The following is a 17,429-nucleotide window of genomic DNA, read 5'->3' on the forward strand; positions in this document are numbered from 1 at the left end:
AGCTATCTGTGTCTTGCCTCTGACAAGCTGTGCCTGGGATTTAGGATGTGAGCCTGAAGCACCCCCTCCTCCTGATTTGAGAGAGCCCTAAATGAGTAGTAAAGACTAGACACACCTCACCTGTCATCCACCCCGGAGCAGGACTCCAGCTTTTAGAACAAAGCTAAAACAGCTGAGAGCAAACAGGCAGGGTCTCTCACACGGGCACTGCATGTTGGCTGTCCCCCAGCCTGCCCCTCCTCCCGGCTGGGTCTGTGTGAAGGGCTGGAGCCCAGCAAACAGAAAACACAGGGTGGACTCCCCTCAGCCTCCTGGCATCCAGCATTCTGATACCACTCACCTGAGCAATCACACACACATGGATGCTGTTGGGCCATTTAAGTATTCCAACAGCCTGGACCAAAGGAAACCTTGAGCTATCAGTCTCTCTCTTTTTAGCAAGCAATGGAAAAGCTCCTGCAACAAAGTTGTCAAACCAAAACTATCCAGCTGATTTATAGTCTGGAAGTGTCTAATCTGAGAATTTATTGCTCTTGGCTGCTTTCACACTAAGCCATGTGTTTGCTCTTCTGAAGACAGACATTGTTTAAAGCACACATTTCTCTAGTACTCCATAGCATGTCTGCTTCCCTGCAGAAACACAGCTAAAGCCCCAGCAGTACAATGGGAGGCTGCTCCAGTGCTTTCAGCTTCTCAGCCCTGCTTTCCAGCTCTGTGTGCTTATTACTCTTTGCTCACTCTGCAGCAAATGTGACCCCTGAGTTTGCTCAGCCAGGCTGGCCCTTATCTCCCTGCTGCAGGCTGCCAGCCCATTCCCACTGGAGCAGCTCAGGGCAGGCAGCAGTGCCACAGGCAGGCTGGAAAGCAGGGAAAGCCCAGCCCTGCCTGTGGCACACTGCTGGGCACACAAAGGGAAGAGCTGTACTGCTGCAGCCCCAGGAACTGAGAGTGTATAGCTCACACATGCATGTGTGCAACAGAGCCTCTGAAATATTTTTAATTGCTCAATTCAACAAGGATTTTTTTTTCTTTTTAAGAGTTAAGACCAGATGCCTGCTGAGAATCTGCACAGCATTTGAGGCATCTAATGCCCTTCTGCCTAGTGGCACATTGAATGAAACCTGTTGCTTTGCCATTTATCTAAGCACCTTTCATAATAACCTCACCATCCTCACTGCAGTACTGCCCTGCACCCTGCCTTGTGTTTGTCTCAATTTAAGTAATTCACAAAAGAGAGGAAGTCTTCACTGGTCTCTCTTATTTGCAGGAAGGGATCACACTTAAAACAAATCACTGTAAGATAGTTTGCATTTTTCCTCATTATTCCTTCAGAGCAGATGGGATTTGACTAACCAGTAAACAAGCTACAAGCTGCATCCCTCAGAGCTTGTGTAGGAGTCAGAGACTAGCAAGAGATGCACTGTATGAGACTTCCAGTGTCCTTCCTTTCCCCTTCTCTCCAATTTAGGGACTCTCTTCACACCTTTTCCTCCCTCCCTTTAATTAGGGTCACAATATGGTTTTAATTAAAGCATGCCTGGATGGTAGTACCTTCTCTGATTATCCAGGAGCGATGGGGAGTCACTGTACACCCATGGTGACATGAATATTTCCACCCATCCACAACTGTCTGCAGCTTTTAGCTACAAACAGTCTGTCCTCCATAAGTTTCAGGAAAAGACAAGACTTGGACCAGAGGCACCACAGATCCCATTCTCCTCAGCTGGCAAATGACCTTATGCCAGACATGTCCTCTGAGGCCAGGGGCCTCTGCTTTACTGGCCCATCAGATCACACCTCCTGTCCAAGGCACCCTGACCACGAGCAGGTGAGCAAGCTGCGCCCAGCTGCTGGGCACACAGCATTCATGAGCTCTCTGCGCTGGAGCTGCCTGATGTTACACATCCTGATGTACTCCTGCCCCCTTGCACACCCTGATAAAACACACTAGCAGAACTTCCCTTTCAGCAGCTACCCTGGGCTGGAAGCACACAAGGCCAGTGTTGCCAGCCAGTCACAGAGCATGCATGTTAAGGTTCAACATGAAATTGAAAGGAATGAGCTGACATTTAGGAGCAGAGATTCTCCAGACTACTGCATGATCCTCCCTTCCAAACTCACAGCAACTCTCCCAAACCCCTCCAGCTCCAGGAGCTCCTAGTGGGGATGAAACTCTTCACTGCCTGTTCCAGCACAGGAATGCAATTTACTGCACCCTGCTGCTTTGGGACTTCAGAGGATGGGCAAGTGGACACAGTAAAGCTTCAGACTCACCAGAGGGATTGACACTGCTCTATCTAATGCTCTGTATCCATGCAGGATCACACCAGCTGTGGGCTAAGAGCACAGGGACTGCTCAGAGCTCAGTTAACAAGCTGCAATTTGCCTACACACCAGCCTCCTAGCAGGCATGCACTGGGTACTGCATTGCCACCTGTCCTGCAGTGTGCCCCACCTGCCTTGCAGCTGCATTTCCAGGCTGAAAGGCTATCCTGGGCTTGCTGGCAGCCACCACTAACATTTCCCTAACAAAGCTGAAGGGGGAAGGATGAGAAGTTAAATGTTTGTGTCTGTGAAATCCTCTTCCATCCTTAAGCACAGTTTCATCCTTTGTCCTTCAGAAACAATCCAGCCAAGATACTCTAGTTCACACTCCATATCCTTCAGTGGGAGATTTCTCCCAGCAGGCCCATATAATTTTACTGTTGAAAAAACCCAAGCTGTAATAACAGCTTGTCATCAGCAGGTGAAGCCTTTCAAATGAATGTGTTATTCTGCCCCTGCCAGCTCACACTGGAGCAAAAGGCTTCTCTCCCCCTCCCCAGCCAGCTCAAGAAAGCTGTAATTACAGCATGTGAGTAAGAGATCCACAAAGAAACAAAACAGTGTTGATAAGCACAGCCATTCTTTAGCTTGGATCCCAGCCTAAAGCCTAGCAGACCTGACTCTTTCCTATTCTGTGTGTAACACAAAGGCCTCTCACTCCATCAGGTTCTCAGAGATCCATCAATATGGAGAAGAGAATACCCCATTTCTCCTCTTCATTTCTCACCTTACGTCAACCGCTGCATGTGTTGGGATTTGTCATTCAGCTCATCCCTGACCTGGGGATGCCATTCCCTCTTCAGGGCTCACAGCTCATCACACTGTTTCTGGGTCCTGCATCTTCTGTCAGGGTGACCCAGGGTTTATTTTAGAGTTACATTTCATTTGCTCTTGATGCAGAGCAACAGAGCAGAACCACTGAGCAAGTAACAGGTGCTGAAGCCACTGCAAGGCCACCTGTACACTCCCTGTCTTTCTGTCCTGGAAAAGCAAAGCTGCCAAGGAGAGATCAGTCACTGCAGAGCAGCCACATGCTCAGCAGCTTTTTCGGGAAACCACCTCAACTGGAGAGTCTCCAAGCCCAGTGACACTCATTCCTCTCCAGAAATACTTGATCCACTCCAGCAACTCAGAAGCACTATCAGAAACTCAAAAATGAAACTGTTCCCCAAAGAGAATCTAGGAGGAGAAGCCTGAAGCAGCTGAGCCCATCACAACTATAATTATCTATGCACTAAACAAGGAGCTCTCAGTGATGAAGCCCAAAGCACAGCATCGTGGATTGCGTGTGAATGAACGTGTAAAAATAAAAGCTTGCTGTGAAATCATCTGCCGCTAACGTATCTTGAAGTTATCTTTAGAAGGTTAGTCTAATGTCTTTGTTAGGTGCTTTAAAATAAATAAATTAGTGCTGAGACAGTAGTCTGGGAGCCTATTTAAAAAGCAATGATCATAAATATGTGACTAATCTGGGTTACGTATAGGCTTTCACAGTTGTCAGCTTCCTGGCATGGAGCACCACAGCTAGAACTCAGCTCTTCCACATCTAAGGTAGGGGAGTCTGAATTGCCAGTGCCTGTAAAAGGCCTGTGGATCTGGAAGCACAGTTTTATCCATTTAGAGGTACTGCATCCATCCTTCCCCACACAGGGGAAGAACAACTCCTGGCTACGACACACATGGAAAGCAGTCTGGGTTTTTTTTAAGCTGATTAAAATCAAAGAATACAATTCAAGTGATGATGTCACACAAGTTTACATTTTCCCTGTCTCTGTAAGCTGCACAGTGCAAGGACCCTGCACGGAAGGGGCCACCAGGCAGCAGGAAGCACTGGAAGCAATGCCAGGACACCAGCAGTACCAGCAGCTGCTGGAGCCTCTCTGCTACCAAAGGCACCTGGTGCAGTTTCCCTGTAAGTGCCAGTGAGCACAGAATTTGTGTACAGCCAAGTACCAGCAGCAGCCTCCCCTGTGCCAGCAGGGATGGTGGCAGGGATACTCACGACTTGTCCCTCCTGCAGGCCCGTCTCTGAGGGCTGCCCTGCCTCCGGCGCGGCGACAGCGACTTTCCCCGGGGCCTCTCCTTCATCGGAGAATGGGCACTGGACGGCTTCAGAATCTGTGGGAGATGGGGAGGGAAGGAAGTGGCCTTCAATAAAGGCAATGATTCACTGCAAATAAAAATTTAAAATAAAGGGCCTCATACAGTAGCAGGGATGGCACACAAAGAGCCTTCAGTCCCTTGGGGCTTATTCAAACCCTGCCCAGGTTAAGAGGAACTCAAAGCTGTTATCATGTGATAGCTGTTCAGGGGCCCCCTGCAAGAATTAGTTGGTGTCACCAGTTCAGTTCCCAGCTGAATACTGTCTCATCCACGGCTTTCTTCAGAGCTGGCAACAGCAAGAGATAAGAAAAATGGCTTTGAGCCTCAGCTGAAAGAAACTCAGGCAGCCAAATCACCATCTCAGCTTTTCTCTCAGCGAACAGAGGTGACCATCTCTCAGTGAGGCTTTTCAGTAGGTCTCCAGCTTGCCCCCATCCTCCAGGCCCTCCAACATCAGAGGGCCCTCAGCATTACACTCACACTCTGGACAGCTTTAAAGACCTGATCCTCCCAACCCAGCCCACTCACAATGGAAGCCCTCTGAATTCTGTAGCAACTCAAGGGAAAGAACAGATGCAGGGCCTTCAGCCTTCAAGGGTTCAGGGCTGTGGTCCTGGCCCCGAGGCACTCACTGGGACAAGACCCAGTGTCACAGCTCAGTGCACACAGAGAGCTGGGCCCTCTATCTAAAACAAGTAGGAAATTCACTAAGTCATCCACCGATGTGAACTTCTTCAACTTGAGCCTGTTTGCTCTCTGGACAGTATTAAAAGCACTTGAATAGAGAAGAAGGAAAAAAACCTCAAACTTAATTACACCAGTAATCAGGCCCATATGCTTAAGCATGGTACAAGGTGGCCCTCAAAACTCCTTGGCAGGGCAGGAAGGATGGCAGCAGAGCATCGATGCCACTGGCAGGGCTCGCCCCAAGGTCAGGGCAAGGGGCAGGTGCCGCAGCCAAAAAGGCACGTGGCTGCCACATAGGAGCCGTCCTTTAGTGGGGAAGGGGAGAGAACCCAGAATAACTTGGACACCATGCCACATACCTCTGCACAAGAGCCAGAGCCATTCTTAGCAACACACCTGCTCTGCTCTCACTGCTGGCAGCCAGCTGGACAGGCACCAGATCTGCTTCCACCACGACCACAAAGAGCTCCTGGCCCACGCCAGGCTCAGAGGCACGGTCAGGGACACCCCTCAGGCCTAAGGGCAGCCAAACCCTGCAGGCCCCTGGCAGCCTGCCTTGTCTCCCTGTTGTTTCCCAATGAGCTCTTCAGTCCAACCAGCCAGCAGGGAAGTCTGTCAGGGAGTTGCTTTACTCGCCTGTCCCACATAACCTACCCTACTCTGTGATTTAGCTGAGAGTAGTAGACATCAGCCCCCTGGCATGTCCTGCAAGGAGAGGCAGCCACTGGCACAGATGTCCCATGGAACCTCCTGCAGCTCAGGTGGAAAACACAGACCCCCTACCTGCAACCAGGCCACTCTTCCCAGCAGTTTCAGCCCCAGCCATGCTGATTCTTCCCAATCACCTTCTTCTGGAGTCATTGAGGAAAGCAAACTGGGCAGCAGGTCCCTGACAGCCAGGGACAAGTATGGGTTCAAGTGTTTCCCAAGCTAAAAGGGAGATCCTTCAACTAAACAGCTGTAAGGGCTTGAAAGCACACCAAAAAGAGAGATGCAAGCACCCCCTCAGCACACTTGATACCTGCATGATTGCAGGCTGACACACAGCAAGGGACAAAGGGGACAAGGATGCAGGATGGGACAAGGCACAGCTGCCTCCTGAGCTCAACACCCAGGTGCACGGACCTACCTTCATCCTCATATCCCTGGCAAACTTCTCCAGCTCCTTCCTGACGTCCGTGCGCATCATCTTGGAGACGTTGAGGACCAGCTGTTTCCACTCGATGGGCTGGAAGCTGTGTGGCTCGTGCGGCACGTACAACCCGATTTTCACTTTTTTCACCGAATGCAAGTACTTTTTATAGGAGTCTTCGAATTCGAAGATGAGGTCGCTCAGAGTCCGGTACGTGAGAGGTTTGTCCATGAGATCCGAGCGCCTGCTCATGCCCAGCGAGCCGTAGCGGCCGTTGCAGTAAATGCCAAGCACCACGTGATGGAAATAGTTCCCTGAGAAGTGGGTTTTAAAGCTGATGGGGAATCGCTCCACCGAGGGCTGCCCGTTGGTTAAGTAGCTGGGGTGCACTGCATCAAGGCAACAATGGTGCTGGGAGAGCAGCAGCTACAATTACACCTGAGAGACTTCCTCAGCAGGTTTGGGGTTTCTAACTGCCAGGCAAAGGGCTGTCCTGTAAACAAACTTATTCTCACTGTGTGAGAATTCATTCATCTCACATTCATCTCTGTGCCCAGATACAGCCAATGCTGCCAAAGCCCATTTCACTGCTTGGAAAATAAATGACTCTTAATCACACTGAGGGAAAAGATAAAACCACAACACTGTTCAGGTCAGCACGACCAAAGACAGACCACCATCCCTAGATCTGTGGAAGCTCCTCATCTGATACCTACATCAAACTCCCACACTTCCAAAGGGAAAAGTGTTGACCTCCCTTTCTTGAGGGTTTGATACAACTTAGTTTACTGAGCCTCATTTTCTCATATCTTCAAATAGTACCAAGAAATTTGGACTTATTCCTCGCCAAGATGACAGTCTGTCTCTCTTTCTGTAAACTGGCCATTGACATTGCACTCCTCATACAGAGCGTTTTAGCATGTTACCCTTGTAACACCTTGCTGAGAGGAACCAAAGGAAAGGTCCAAGATGAATAATTAATTAGATAAGCACAGAGGTATGGTCAGAAAAACTCTTAAAAAGCAAACCCTGTCCCTGGAATCACGGACTGGCCATTTCAAAGGCACCACGTGCAGAGGCCAGGACCAAGCTCTGTGCCAGTGCAGTGTGTGAGCTCAGAGGGGAGCTACGTGCAGTCACCTCCAGGGAGGTTGCTGGCCCGTGCTGGGGAGAGGACAGGCTGAGAATCCCTCACAAGCAGCTTTGCGTCAGCACCTACGTCGCACTCAGCTCCCTGCTGCTAATCCTGGGACAGCTGAAACTCAGCCTGGCTCCACGTGCTGGCACCTGGCCCTGGGACAGCAGGTGCCTTCCCCTCCACAGCTGAGGCCCCCACCCACGCCTGGGGATGGAGCAGGGACGACCAGAAAAGGCTGCAGCAAAACGCTCCAGCCTGGGGCTACTCCAGCCAGAGGCACCTGCTGGAATCCTGGAGCCATCCCCAGAGTCAGCTGCTCATGGTGCTGCCACTACAAAATACCCCACCCAAAAGGCAGCACTGCCAGGATGGTGTCAGGGCATCCTGACAGATGGACGAGTGGGCTCAGTTCCACTGAAGCTGCAGGAACCTGCTTTGTCCAGGATTCTGCTCTGGGCATCACCAGCATCCCCTCTTCTCCATGCCTCATGCCCAAAAAGGAGGTATTTAACAGCAGTGAAACAAGAGCCACCACACAGCTGAGAGGTCTTGGGATGTTACTGTGACCAGCCTTCCTCCTCTGCCTGCACAGCACGGCTGCCAGACAGCTGCTGGGAACAGAGCACAAAAAAAGCCTTTGTATCAAGACTGTAAAACAAAATTTGGACTCTGTTCTGGGTTCTTCCCAGCTTGACACGCTACCACCTCACCACCAGTGTGACTCCCTGGATGCTGACCCCTGCCTGCACCCCACATTTCACCTCTTCTTTCTATAGGGTTGCATGAAAAGCATCCAGTGGCTCTCATCTCTCTCTAAACCATTTTCTCAGGGGGATATTTCACCCAGTGTTTGTTGAATTTCACAAATTCCAACTTTTGGATTCTGGGTAAATGCAGAAACCAACTAATAAGAGGTCCATGAACTGCCCAGAATCTGAAGTCAAGAGCAAGGAGTTTCACAAACAAACAAAAAAAAACAAGTCAGACAAGAAAACCACATTGACTCAGAACTTTTGGAACAGCCACAGGGAAGATTTTCAGTTCCATGTCAAACATGTTTAGCTGTATTCAGTGCTAGATGTCATCAGCTTTAGCAGCCTGGAGAAAACGTATTAGAGGGTAAAGGAACAGACAACACTGTGGGCTCAGCTCATGCTGCACTTCACTGGCTGTATGACCACGAGTCTGGAAGAAGAGCACAGACCTCCCTGCCACACACATCTGTCACCCAGCCAAAGCCACGTGCACCCACCTCCACCAAACACAGACACCCTGCAGCGTCAAAGCCCACCCCAACATCACCCACACATAACAGAAACAGCTCTGTTTGCCTTAGATGGTCTCACTGGATCACTGCTGCCTTAGGACTAGCTTCTCCAAGAAAAAAACCTTCCCACCACCATCAGTAGATGATTTATAATTAAAGATTATAAATACACTGCAAGGGCAGAATGGGGCCCAGTGCCATTATGTCAACTGGAAAACTCAGCACACACTCACCTCATTTAAAAGGTCACCTTGCTTTGGTCCTTAAAAGGTGCATCCTGTGTACATCAAAGTCATGTTACAACAATTTGTGTCCTACAGACCGATTCCTGCAAAAGCCCATTGTATTTATCATTCTGTGTAACTGAAAAAGCACTACCTTTTATTAACACCTAGGAAGCTTTCAAACACCACCACTATTTTTCCCCCTCATTATGAAAGGGTTTTCACTCTGCTCCCCAAGTGCCTTTCTGTTAAGTCCATACAAAGCTTTGGTGGCCACCTGCCACACATACACACTTCTGCCACAAGGGCTCAGAGAAGTTGCAATTTAATCTCATTAAATACTTAGTAGGAGTAAAAGAATCTTTTGAGGGCAGAAATTACCCACCATCAAACAACCCCGCAACAACTGCTGTGGAAATTAACCTTTAGGTACGGGTTGCTTCTGCTGAGGGACTGGTTAATGAGAGTCCCCACCCGAGATGAAATACACAGCAAATGGGCTGGAAAGGCACATCAGATCTTCCCCTCTGTCCCTGCATCATTATTACAGCTTTCCTTTCTGCTCTGCCCAAGGAGAGCTGTATTGTGGCAAACAAAAGGCAAAGCACACAGCAATGCTGCAGCTGTAATCACACTCCTGAGCTGGGGCTGTGACTGCAGCATGGAGAGTCAGGGAGTGAATTACATGTCACAATAGAGAAGCAGTGCAGAGCAGGAGAGGGCAAAAGCAGATGCAGCAAAGCTCGGTGGCCTCCTAATCCTGGGTCTTCATGACAGTCAAGATGATGGAGCCAGGCTCTTCTCAGTGGTGCCAACCAACAGGACAAGAGGCAACAGGGCAGAAACTGAAGCACAAGAAGCTCACAGGTCAGGCTCAAGAGAGTCCTGGAGAATTGGTAACATCAGCCCAGAGTCCAGTCACAATAGGGGCTCTGCAGAGCTCCGTCCTCAGCCCAGGTCTCTTCAACATCTTCATTACAACATGGACACAGAACTCAAAGGAAGTTTGGGGACAGCACCAAACTGAGAAGAGCTGTTGACTCCTTCAAGGGCAGAAAGGTGCTGCAGAGCCCTCAACAAATTGGAGAGATGGTCAACCACAAACCACACAAGGTTTAAGAAGAGCAAGTGCTGGAATCCAGCCCTGAAAAGGGGCAGTGCTGCATGTCTCAAGAGCCCAGCAAGGGTGTTTTTGCTGAAGTCAGGTCAAGATGAGCACAGAAAACTACAGGGTGCCTGGCTGCCCCCTCTCCTGCCACTCCCAAGGGCTGGGGCCATGAGCAAGTGCCATTGAGCAGCAGTGAGCTGGAGGGATGGCCGCAGGCTGGGGAGCAAGGGAGCAGCTCTAGGTCTTAGCAATGCTGAAGCTGCTAGCACAGAGCAGCATGTGGAGCAGGAGGAAAATAAATCTCAAAACCATCAATAAGGCTGCAGTAAAACCAGAAGAGTTGGTTTTCCAAGCAACTGCTCAGAAGGCCCCCAACCACCAGCAATAAACACTCAGAGAGGTTTCCAGCTGGAGTCAGATAGCATTTCCCATGGGTTTGGGATTGCTTACAGTGAGGCAGAGTGCTACTGAGCCCACAGCTGGATGCTGTCTGCAGAGGGCCCAGAGTTCCCCCTGGCAGCTCCACGGTCCATGTAGGAAAGGCTCAAGCAGCTGGTTCAGCTTCCCCAAGCAGGACTGCCAGGGTGACAACCCTTAGACTGAGAAACCTGCTCTGCAGTGCCTGGCTACAGTGAGAGGTGGGACTACCTAAAGATTAGACCATGAAACAATGTAAGCAATTAAAAGCTCTCTCCCGGCTCTTCACAGCCACCACAGGGGCTGCAGACATTCAGCACCATCTTTCTTTCCCATATTTCAGTTAGCAGGTCAAGCTGTAGACAAGCATGCAGGAGGCAAAGAGGAGCACTACAGAGACATCAATATCCTGCAATGACTGCAATAAACTCTCCCCCTTACTGAAAACCCTCACTTCCAGCCCAGGGATGTACCTGCTGGCCTGGAGGAGATGGATGGAGCCAGGCCTCCAGGGGTGATAAACACTATCCACAGACTGCATCCACGGAAGGAACACTGCAGAAGCTACTGAATGATTTCTCACTCCTGAGACACTTTTGCTCTTCTCTTCCTTGTTTAATGATATTATTGGCCAGGGGCTCTAATACCCTGTGTGGGTCTGAGTGTTACCTCACATGAACTGGGAGATGGATGCTGAAGGCAATGGGAGTGATTGATGTGATTTCTGTGATTTATGCTCAGCCAATGTGGACACACTCTGCAAGACTCCCTGAGGAGGGATGCAGTGTGCAGCTTCCCTCTCCCCCTCTGATATTCTGCTCTCCATGTTTTAATAAAGTGAATGCAGCAAAGATAAAATTCCCTTGGCACTTTCTGGTTTACTATTCCCTTTCATGAGCTCAAATCAATTGGATCTTTGCTCAGAAAGAGTGGGCTGAACGCACCATTACTCAGCTGATTTACAGCTGAACTGAGCAATGCCCTGGGGAAGACAGCGGGAGGAATGCTTCTGGTTAGGCTCTGACAAGCAGATCATGTAAGCAGAGATATGAACCCAGTTCAGACAGCTACACAGAGAAAAAGAGCTGTGCAGACTGCTGCAAAATAATACAGGAAGATCTGCTTGAGCTTTCAGTCATCTCAGAGCAGCTGCTTCCTTGGTGTGTGCAGACAGGGTACCTCTGCGCCCTATAAAAACGCTCAAAGATCAAGTGCACAGGCAATTATGCAAAACTTAATTCTGCACCAAGAGGGATTATAGAAGCATTTTATTAGAAGTCACACAGTAAAAGGCAATTTTTAAAAAAGCCAGCGAGCAGCTCCATTAAAGCGACATCTCGCTAAGCCGCTCTGCGCCAGCCGGCCTTTGAAGGAAGGCTCACGCCGAGGGTCGCTCAGTGGGCTGAGCTTTTCCAGTATCCAAGCAACACCCAGGGCCTGCCAGCACACAAATTACAGCAGGACCTTATTTCCAGACACATGGAATGGAACCAGAGGTGTACACACACACAAGGATGCTCAGCTCAGGCCTGTGCAAAGACACTGGCTGGGAACTCAGGAGAGGGTAAGCCGATCTTCACTGGAAAAGACCTGACCTTGGAACGCTGCTGGCCTCACCATGGCTGCATCCAGAGGGCAATGCTGAACATCAAAATCTCATGGCTGCCAAAAAACAGCAAACTTCTCAGTCACAGACATATTTTATGAAAAATCCTTTTGTTAGGATCTTTTCTCCAGAGAGTCTGAGACAGCCAGACTGTGATTGGCCATCAATTAAAAACAGCCACATGAGACCAATCACAGACCAACCTGTTGCATTCCACAGCAGCAGATAATTATTGTTTACATTTCCTTTCTGAGGCCTCTCAGGTTCTCAGGAGAAAAAATCCTAGCAAAAGGATTTTTCATAAAATATGTCTGTGACATGTCATGCCAGAGATGCCTCCCAAAACCCCTCATGCTGCACGTGCATCACAGCACTGCGAGGTTCCATACTGGCACAGGCTCTGTTCCAGCCACTTCCCAGACACACAAATTCAGGGGGCCCATCTCCTCACCACTGCTACACTATTTGTGTACCCACCCCTCAAGCAAAATGCCTGGGGTTTGTAGTGCATGAATCTTGTAAACCTGCATGCTTCTGTTACTGCACCACCAGCCAGCACACAGTCCCTGCTCTCAGACAGAGATTTCCAAGACTGGATGCAGAAGTCCTAGCAAGACAAGCCTGTCCCATACACTCCTCTGGCTAAACCTTCTAAATTTAAAAAAAAAGTTTGCCCTAAGTTTGGAGTTTTTTAATTAGCATCTAGAGACAGAAATATTCATACACATCTTAAGTCTGAAGAAACTTCAAATGACAATAAATAGTATAAAATATAGCTTTTGACTATTTTGCTTCCTTCACTTCTCAAAAAAAAAAAACAAAAAACCAATGCCGAAAACACCAAACTGAACCCACAAGTCAGGCCTGAGGCAAGCAAAAAAGCCAGCAACAACACTTTCAGGTTATCATGGTTATCCATAGGCCATTAATCACCCTTTGCTCTTGTGATGTGTGGAATAATCAGTTCACTGCTAGAAATACAGACTACAGAGCAGCATCAACTCCACCTGGGGATTATTGCCCCTATTCCAATAGTTTGGAACACAACCCTGACACTAGGGCAAGCATAACAGATCCACCAACATCACTTCAAGGGAAATCAGTTAATATAAACTTCTTGGGCTTCAGGAAATCTTTCAATACTGTTTTTCCCAGTATTCTCCTGGACAAAAGATCCAGCATACAGCTAGAAAAATACAGAACACAATGGGTAAGGAACAGGCTCATGGGTCACACACAAGGCTTACAGCAAATGGGGTCACACCAGGCTGGCAGCCACTCACTAGTGGGGTTCCACAGGGCTCCCTTTTAAGGCCAGTTCAACATCTTCATAAATTACTTGGATGCAAGACTCAAAGGTATGCTTGGTAAGTTTGCTGATGACACAAAATTGGGAAGAGCTGCTGACTCCCTCAAGGGCAGAGAGGCCCTGCAGACAGACCTTGACAAATTGGAAAGCTGGGTGATCACCAACCTATGAAGTTTAACAAGGGAAGTGCCAGATTCTGCATCTGGGACAGGGCACACCCAGCTGTGCGGACAGACAGGGGAATGAGAGGCTGGAGAACAGCACCACAGCGAGGGAACATGAGCCAGCAGTGCCCTGGCAGCCAGGAGGCCAGCCATGTCCTGGGGGGCATCAGGCACAGCATAGCCAGCCAGGCAAGGGAGGGGATTGTCCTGCTCTGCTCTGCCCTGGGGCAGCCTCACCTCTGGTGCTGGGGCAGTTCTGGGTGCCACAACATAAAAAGGATATAAATCTATTAGAGAGCATCCCAAAGGGGGCAATGAAGATGGTCCTTGAGGGGAAGCCCTACAAGGAGTGGCTGAGGTCACTTGGCTTGCTCAGCTTGGAGGAGACTGAGGGGAGATCTCACTGCAGTCACACCTTCCTCCTGAGGGGAAGAGGAGGGGCAGGCACTGATCTCTGCTCTGTGGTGCCAAGTGACAGGACCCAAGGGAATGGCCTGAAGCTGTGTCAGGGCAGGGTTAGGTTGGATATTAGGGAAGGGTTCTTCACCCAGAGGGTGGCTGGGCACTAGAACAGGCTCCCCATGGAAGTGGTCACAGCACTAGGCAGCCTGACAGAGTTCAAAAAGCATTTGGACAACACAGGGCCTGAACCTCCACAGTTTTTGTGGGTCCCTTCCAACTCAGAATATTTTACAATTCTATGATTTCTCCTTCTGGAAGGGCTTTGAAGGGGGTTTGAGTCTCTTGTTGACACCAAGCCCCTAGGACCCAAATCCCTCCAGCTCATGCAGAGCCCGTCAGCATTCCCAAGGAAACTCTGTGAGCCAGAGCCACCTCTCAGCCTGCAATCCAAGGCCTATCCCTGGCACACATTGCCCAGCCCATGCCCTTCCCAGCCCCAGCAGCCATGGATTCTCACAGGCACCACCTGCCAGGCTCTGCCAGCTCCCTGTCCCACGGGAGGGGGCAGCAGCAGCCAGCACAACGCTGCAGAGACATCCCAGGAGATTGCTTGCTCCGGGGCTTATTTTCAGTTGGGATTTGTTTTAAGTGAAACTTGATCATTTCTGACAAGATGTGTCTGGCAACCTGTTCCTGCAGCCCTGCCTTGCCCTCCTCCAGTGTTTGAGGATGGTGCAGGCTGATTTATCAGTGACAGCACCGGTGGGTGGAGAAGCAATCAGTGTCTAAATGAGTGAAGAGTGAGTGGGAAGCAAGCATTATGTGAAGGGGAAGCTCCAATGTTTAACTGTAACATACACATGTTTCTGCACAAAGCACAGCTGCAGGTTCAGAGACAAAAGCTAAACATCAGACAAACACAGAGCAGAACCCACCTCCTCGGGTTGGGTTGGAGATACCAAGCTCCAACAACAACCAACAGAGAAATGCTAACACAGAAAACGAGGCTTGTGCAGAAAGGGACTTATCTGGGCACTTTGGGTCAGATCCTGACATTATGCAGATTAGCAGGGCAGGAGGCAAAGCCTGCATGGCCAAATCACAGCACTCATGAGCTGGCACACAGCATCCCAACTCCCACCTACAATTCCAGGCAACTCAGCACCTTGGTGATGAATACCAGGGCAGCTCCCCAAGCTGCTGGCACTCACCTCTGGCTGCAGCCCTCTCAAACACCACCTGTGAGGGGCAATGCATTCAGCAGAGCTGCAGTGGAAAAAGGCACAGGCACGAGAAAGGATACATCCCCAGGATAACTGCTTCAAGGCATTTGATAGGTAAGGACTCCCTGGTCATTTCTCTTGCTGTCTCCATTAACCTAGAACAGAAACAAAACAGTTTTCAGTCCTTCCAGCTAGAGCAATTGACAGGAATCAAAAGGTCCTCTCATACACCAAGAGCCAGGCACCTCCAGTTCTCATCTCAGCAAGAGCTGGGGAACTTGATTCTCCCCTTAGTGACTTGTTGGAGTCCTGTTAACTTCTGGAGGATGACTGGGGGGGGGGAGGGGGAAGTAAGAGAAACAAAAAGACTTGAAAGTGAATGGGAGGGATGCAGTCCTCTCTGCATCCTACAGCAACTCCCTGAGCATCACCTCAGACTGTAACACAAAGCCCACTGAACTGCACGAGCTGGCAGTCATGGAAATCCCAGAGCAGGACTGAGTTCAGCTTATTTTCAAAATAATCCTGGCTCTCCTCTGCAGGAAACACAAACAAACAAACAAACCAGGAGAGAGAGGATGGTTACTGGCCCCCTAAAAGCTACAAATGCCTGCATAATCCCATAGCTACAGCTGCAGACCAGAATTTATTGCCTTTTTATCAAAGCCTGCACTGCAGAAAGCTCTACCAACACAGACACTTCACATCCCTGCACACTGAGTTATTGTCTTGCTGCTGTCCCACATCTCCTGTGGACAGGGAAAGTGGCAAAATCCACACAGTTTCCTGCAGGACTGCAGGAAACTACACGTGCCCAGGATTTTGCAAGTTCCCAAAGTTTAGGCACAATCTAGACACCATCTCTGGAGTACAATTATTTGACAGGGCCAGCACTGTGACAAGCAAGCTCAGGTCAGCTGAGAAAGCTGCTGTGCCAGACTGACACTGCACTATTAACCTAGTAGGCAACCCATCCCCTTCCACAAACAGATCCTGAAATCCTGGACAGTTTGAAAAAAAAAAAACCAAAAAAAAAAAGGAAAAGCCTAAAAAAGGCCAGAAAAATCACATCCAATGCCACACCAAAAAACTGCCCCCCCAAAAAAGCACAGCTGAAAACTCAGCCAGAGGATAACTTTTCTTTTGCAGTCTTCTCTATCCATATCCTTTCTCTGGGAAGAGCTTTGTAAACAGATCCCTACACTAAGGAAATACAAGATTAAATGACAAAAATATTTGTATTAGAGAAGATTATGAAAATATGCATCTGAAACCATCAGTCTGTTTCCCCCCCTTTCTGATTCACCCACCTCATGCATTTTAAACCTTGTGTTGAATGCAAGTGACAACAGAGCTTCCACTGCTATTACAGCCTGTCACAGCCATTTCATGTCCCATTTATCCAAGTTAGAAATTATCTTTTCATTTGTAAACAACCACCCCTTACACTGCCTGCAGTTCAGAAGACTAATTAGAGTTTGCCTGCCTCCTCCACACTCACAATCAGGCACAGAACCCCAGAGAACTGCTGGGAGCACAGAGCAGCCCTGGGGAGGGCACACAATGGGGCTCCTTCATCGCCCACAGAGGCTCCCACTGGTCACTGCAAAGCCCTGTCTCTGTCTCAGATTTGTTATGTGCAGATGAGGCATGGGAGGTATCCATAAACAAGATAATCCACTGGATTTCCTATCTTCTAACCACAAGGGAGTCACAACAAAAAAAAAAAAAAAAGAAGAAGAAGAAATTATGATTACCAATGTGCATCATGAGTTGTAAAAGCATTTACCTGCAAGCCATTTGGTGTGACCTGTGCCTGGTTCACACAGTCTGAGGGGCAGGGGCAGGGCCAGCAGCCCCTCCTCAGGCACACCCAGCAGCCTGCACCTGGATCCAGGGATGCAGGGGCACCTGGCAGCTCAGAGGCACCACTGGAGCAGGACAGTGGGTGTTGGGATCTCTTGCTGGTCAGAGTGACTCTGAGAAAAGTTGGAAAGTCTCTTTTCCCAGCCCAGCACTTGAAAAAGGAGTAAGAGCTCTTCAGTTCTCGGTCTCAAGGTTGTTTATTGTTTCTTGTCTATAAAAAATTTTCTCCTGCCCTGCTGAGGTCAGCTCAGCAAGACAGTTTGAGGCACTCTGTTTGCCCCCAGGGCAGTGTTATGTCTTTATACTAAAAACTACGTATACAATGTCTACAATTACTTTCCAATACCTATCACCTATGTTAGACAGTGAGCTTCTACTCTAAACCAATCTGTAAGTGCCAACATCACAGCAGAAGATGGAGGCCAAGAAGGAGAAAGGCTGGACACACTCAGTCCCTT

At 49.2% G+C, this 17,429-nt stretch overlaps 1 protein-coding gene across 1 annotated transcript in view; it reads right to left on the minus strand.

The window, feature by feature from the left end:
* The window catches only part of VASH2 (vasohibin 2), a 34,909-nt gene that overhangs the window by 2,805 nt on the left and 14,675 nt on the right, over positions 1-17,429 (minus strand). Inside the window, exons 4-6 of the mRNA XM_054279596.1 lie at positions 15,186-15,260; positions 6,245-6,626; positions 4,328-4,443 (exon numbers count right to left, since the gene is read on the minus strand). Coding sequence (XP_054135571.1) covers positions 4,328-4,443; positions 6,245-6,626; positions 15,186-15,260 — 573 coding nt within the window. The remainder of the gene's footprint in view (positions 1-4,327; positions 4,444-6,244; positions 6,627-15,185; positions 15,261-17,429) is intronic.

Source organism: Melozone crissalis, unplaced genomic scaffold, assembly GCF_028551555.1.
Source record: "Melozone crissalis strain CALT ecotype California unplaced genomic scaffold, PUWL_Pcris_2 ptg000027l_1, whole genome shotgun sequence".
In the NCBI taxonomy this organism is placed as follows: Eukaryota; Metazoa; Chordata; class Aves; order Passeriformes; family Passerellidae; genus Melozone; species Melozone crissalis.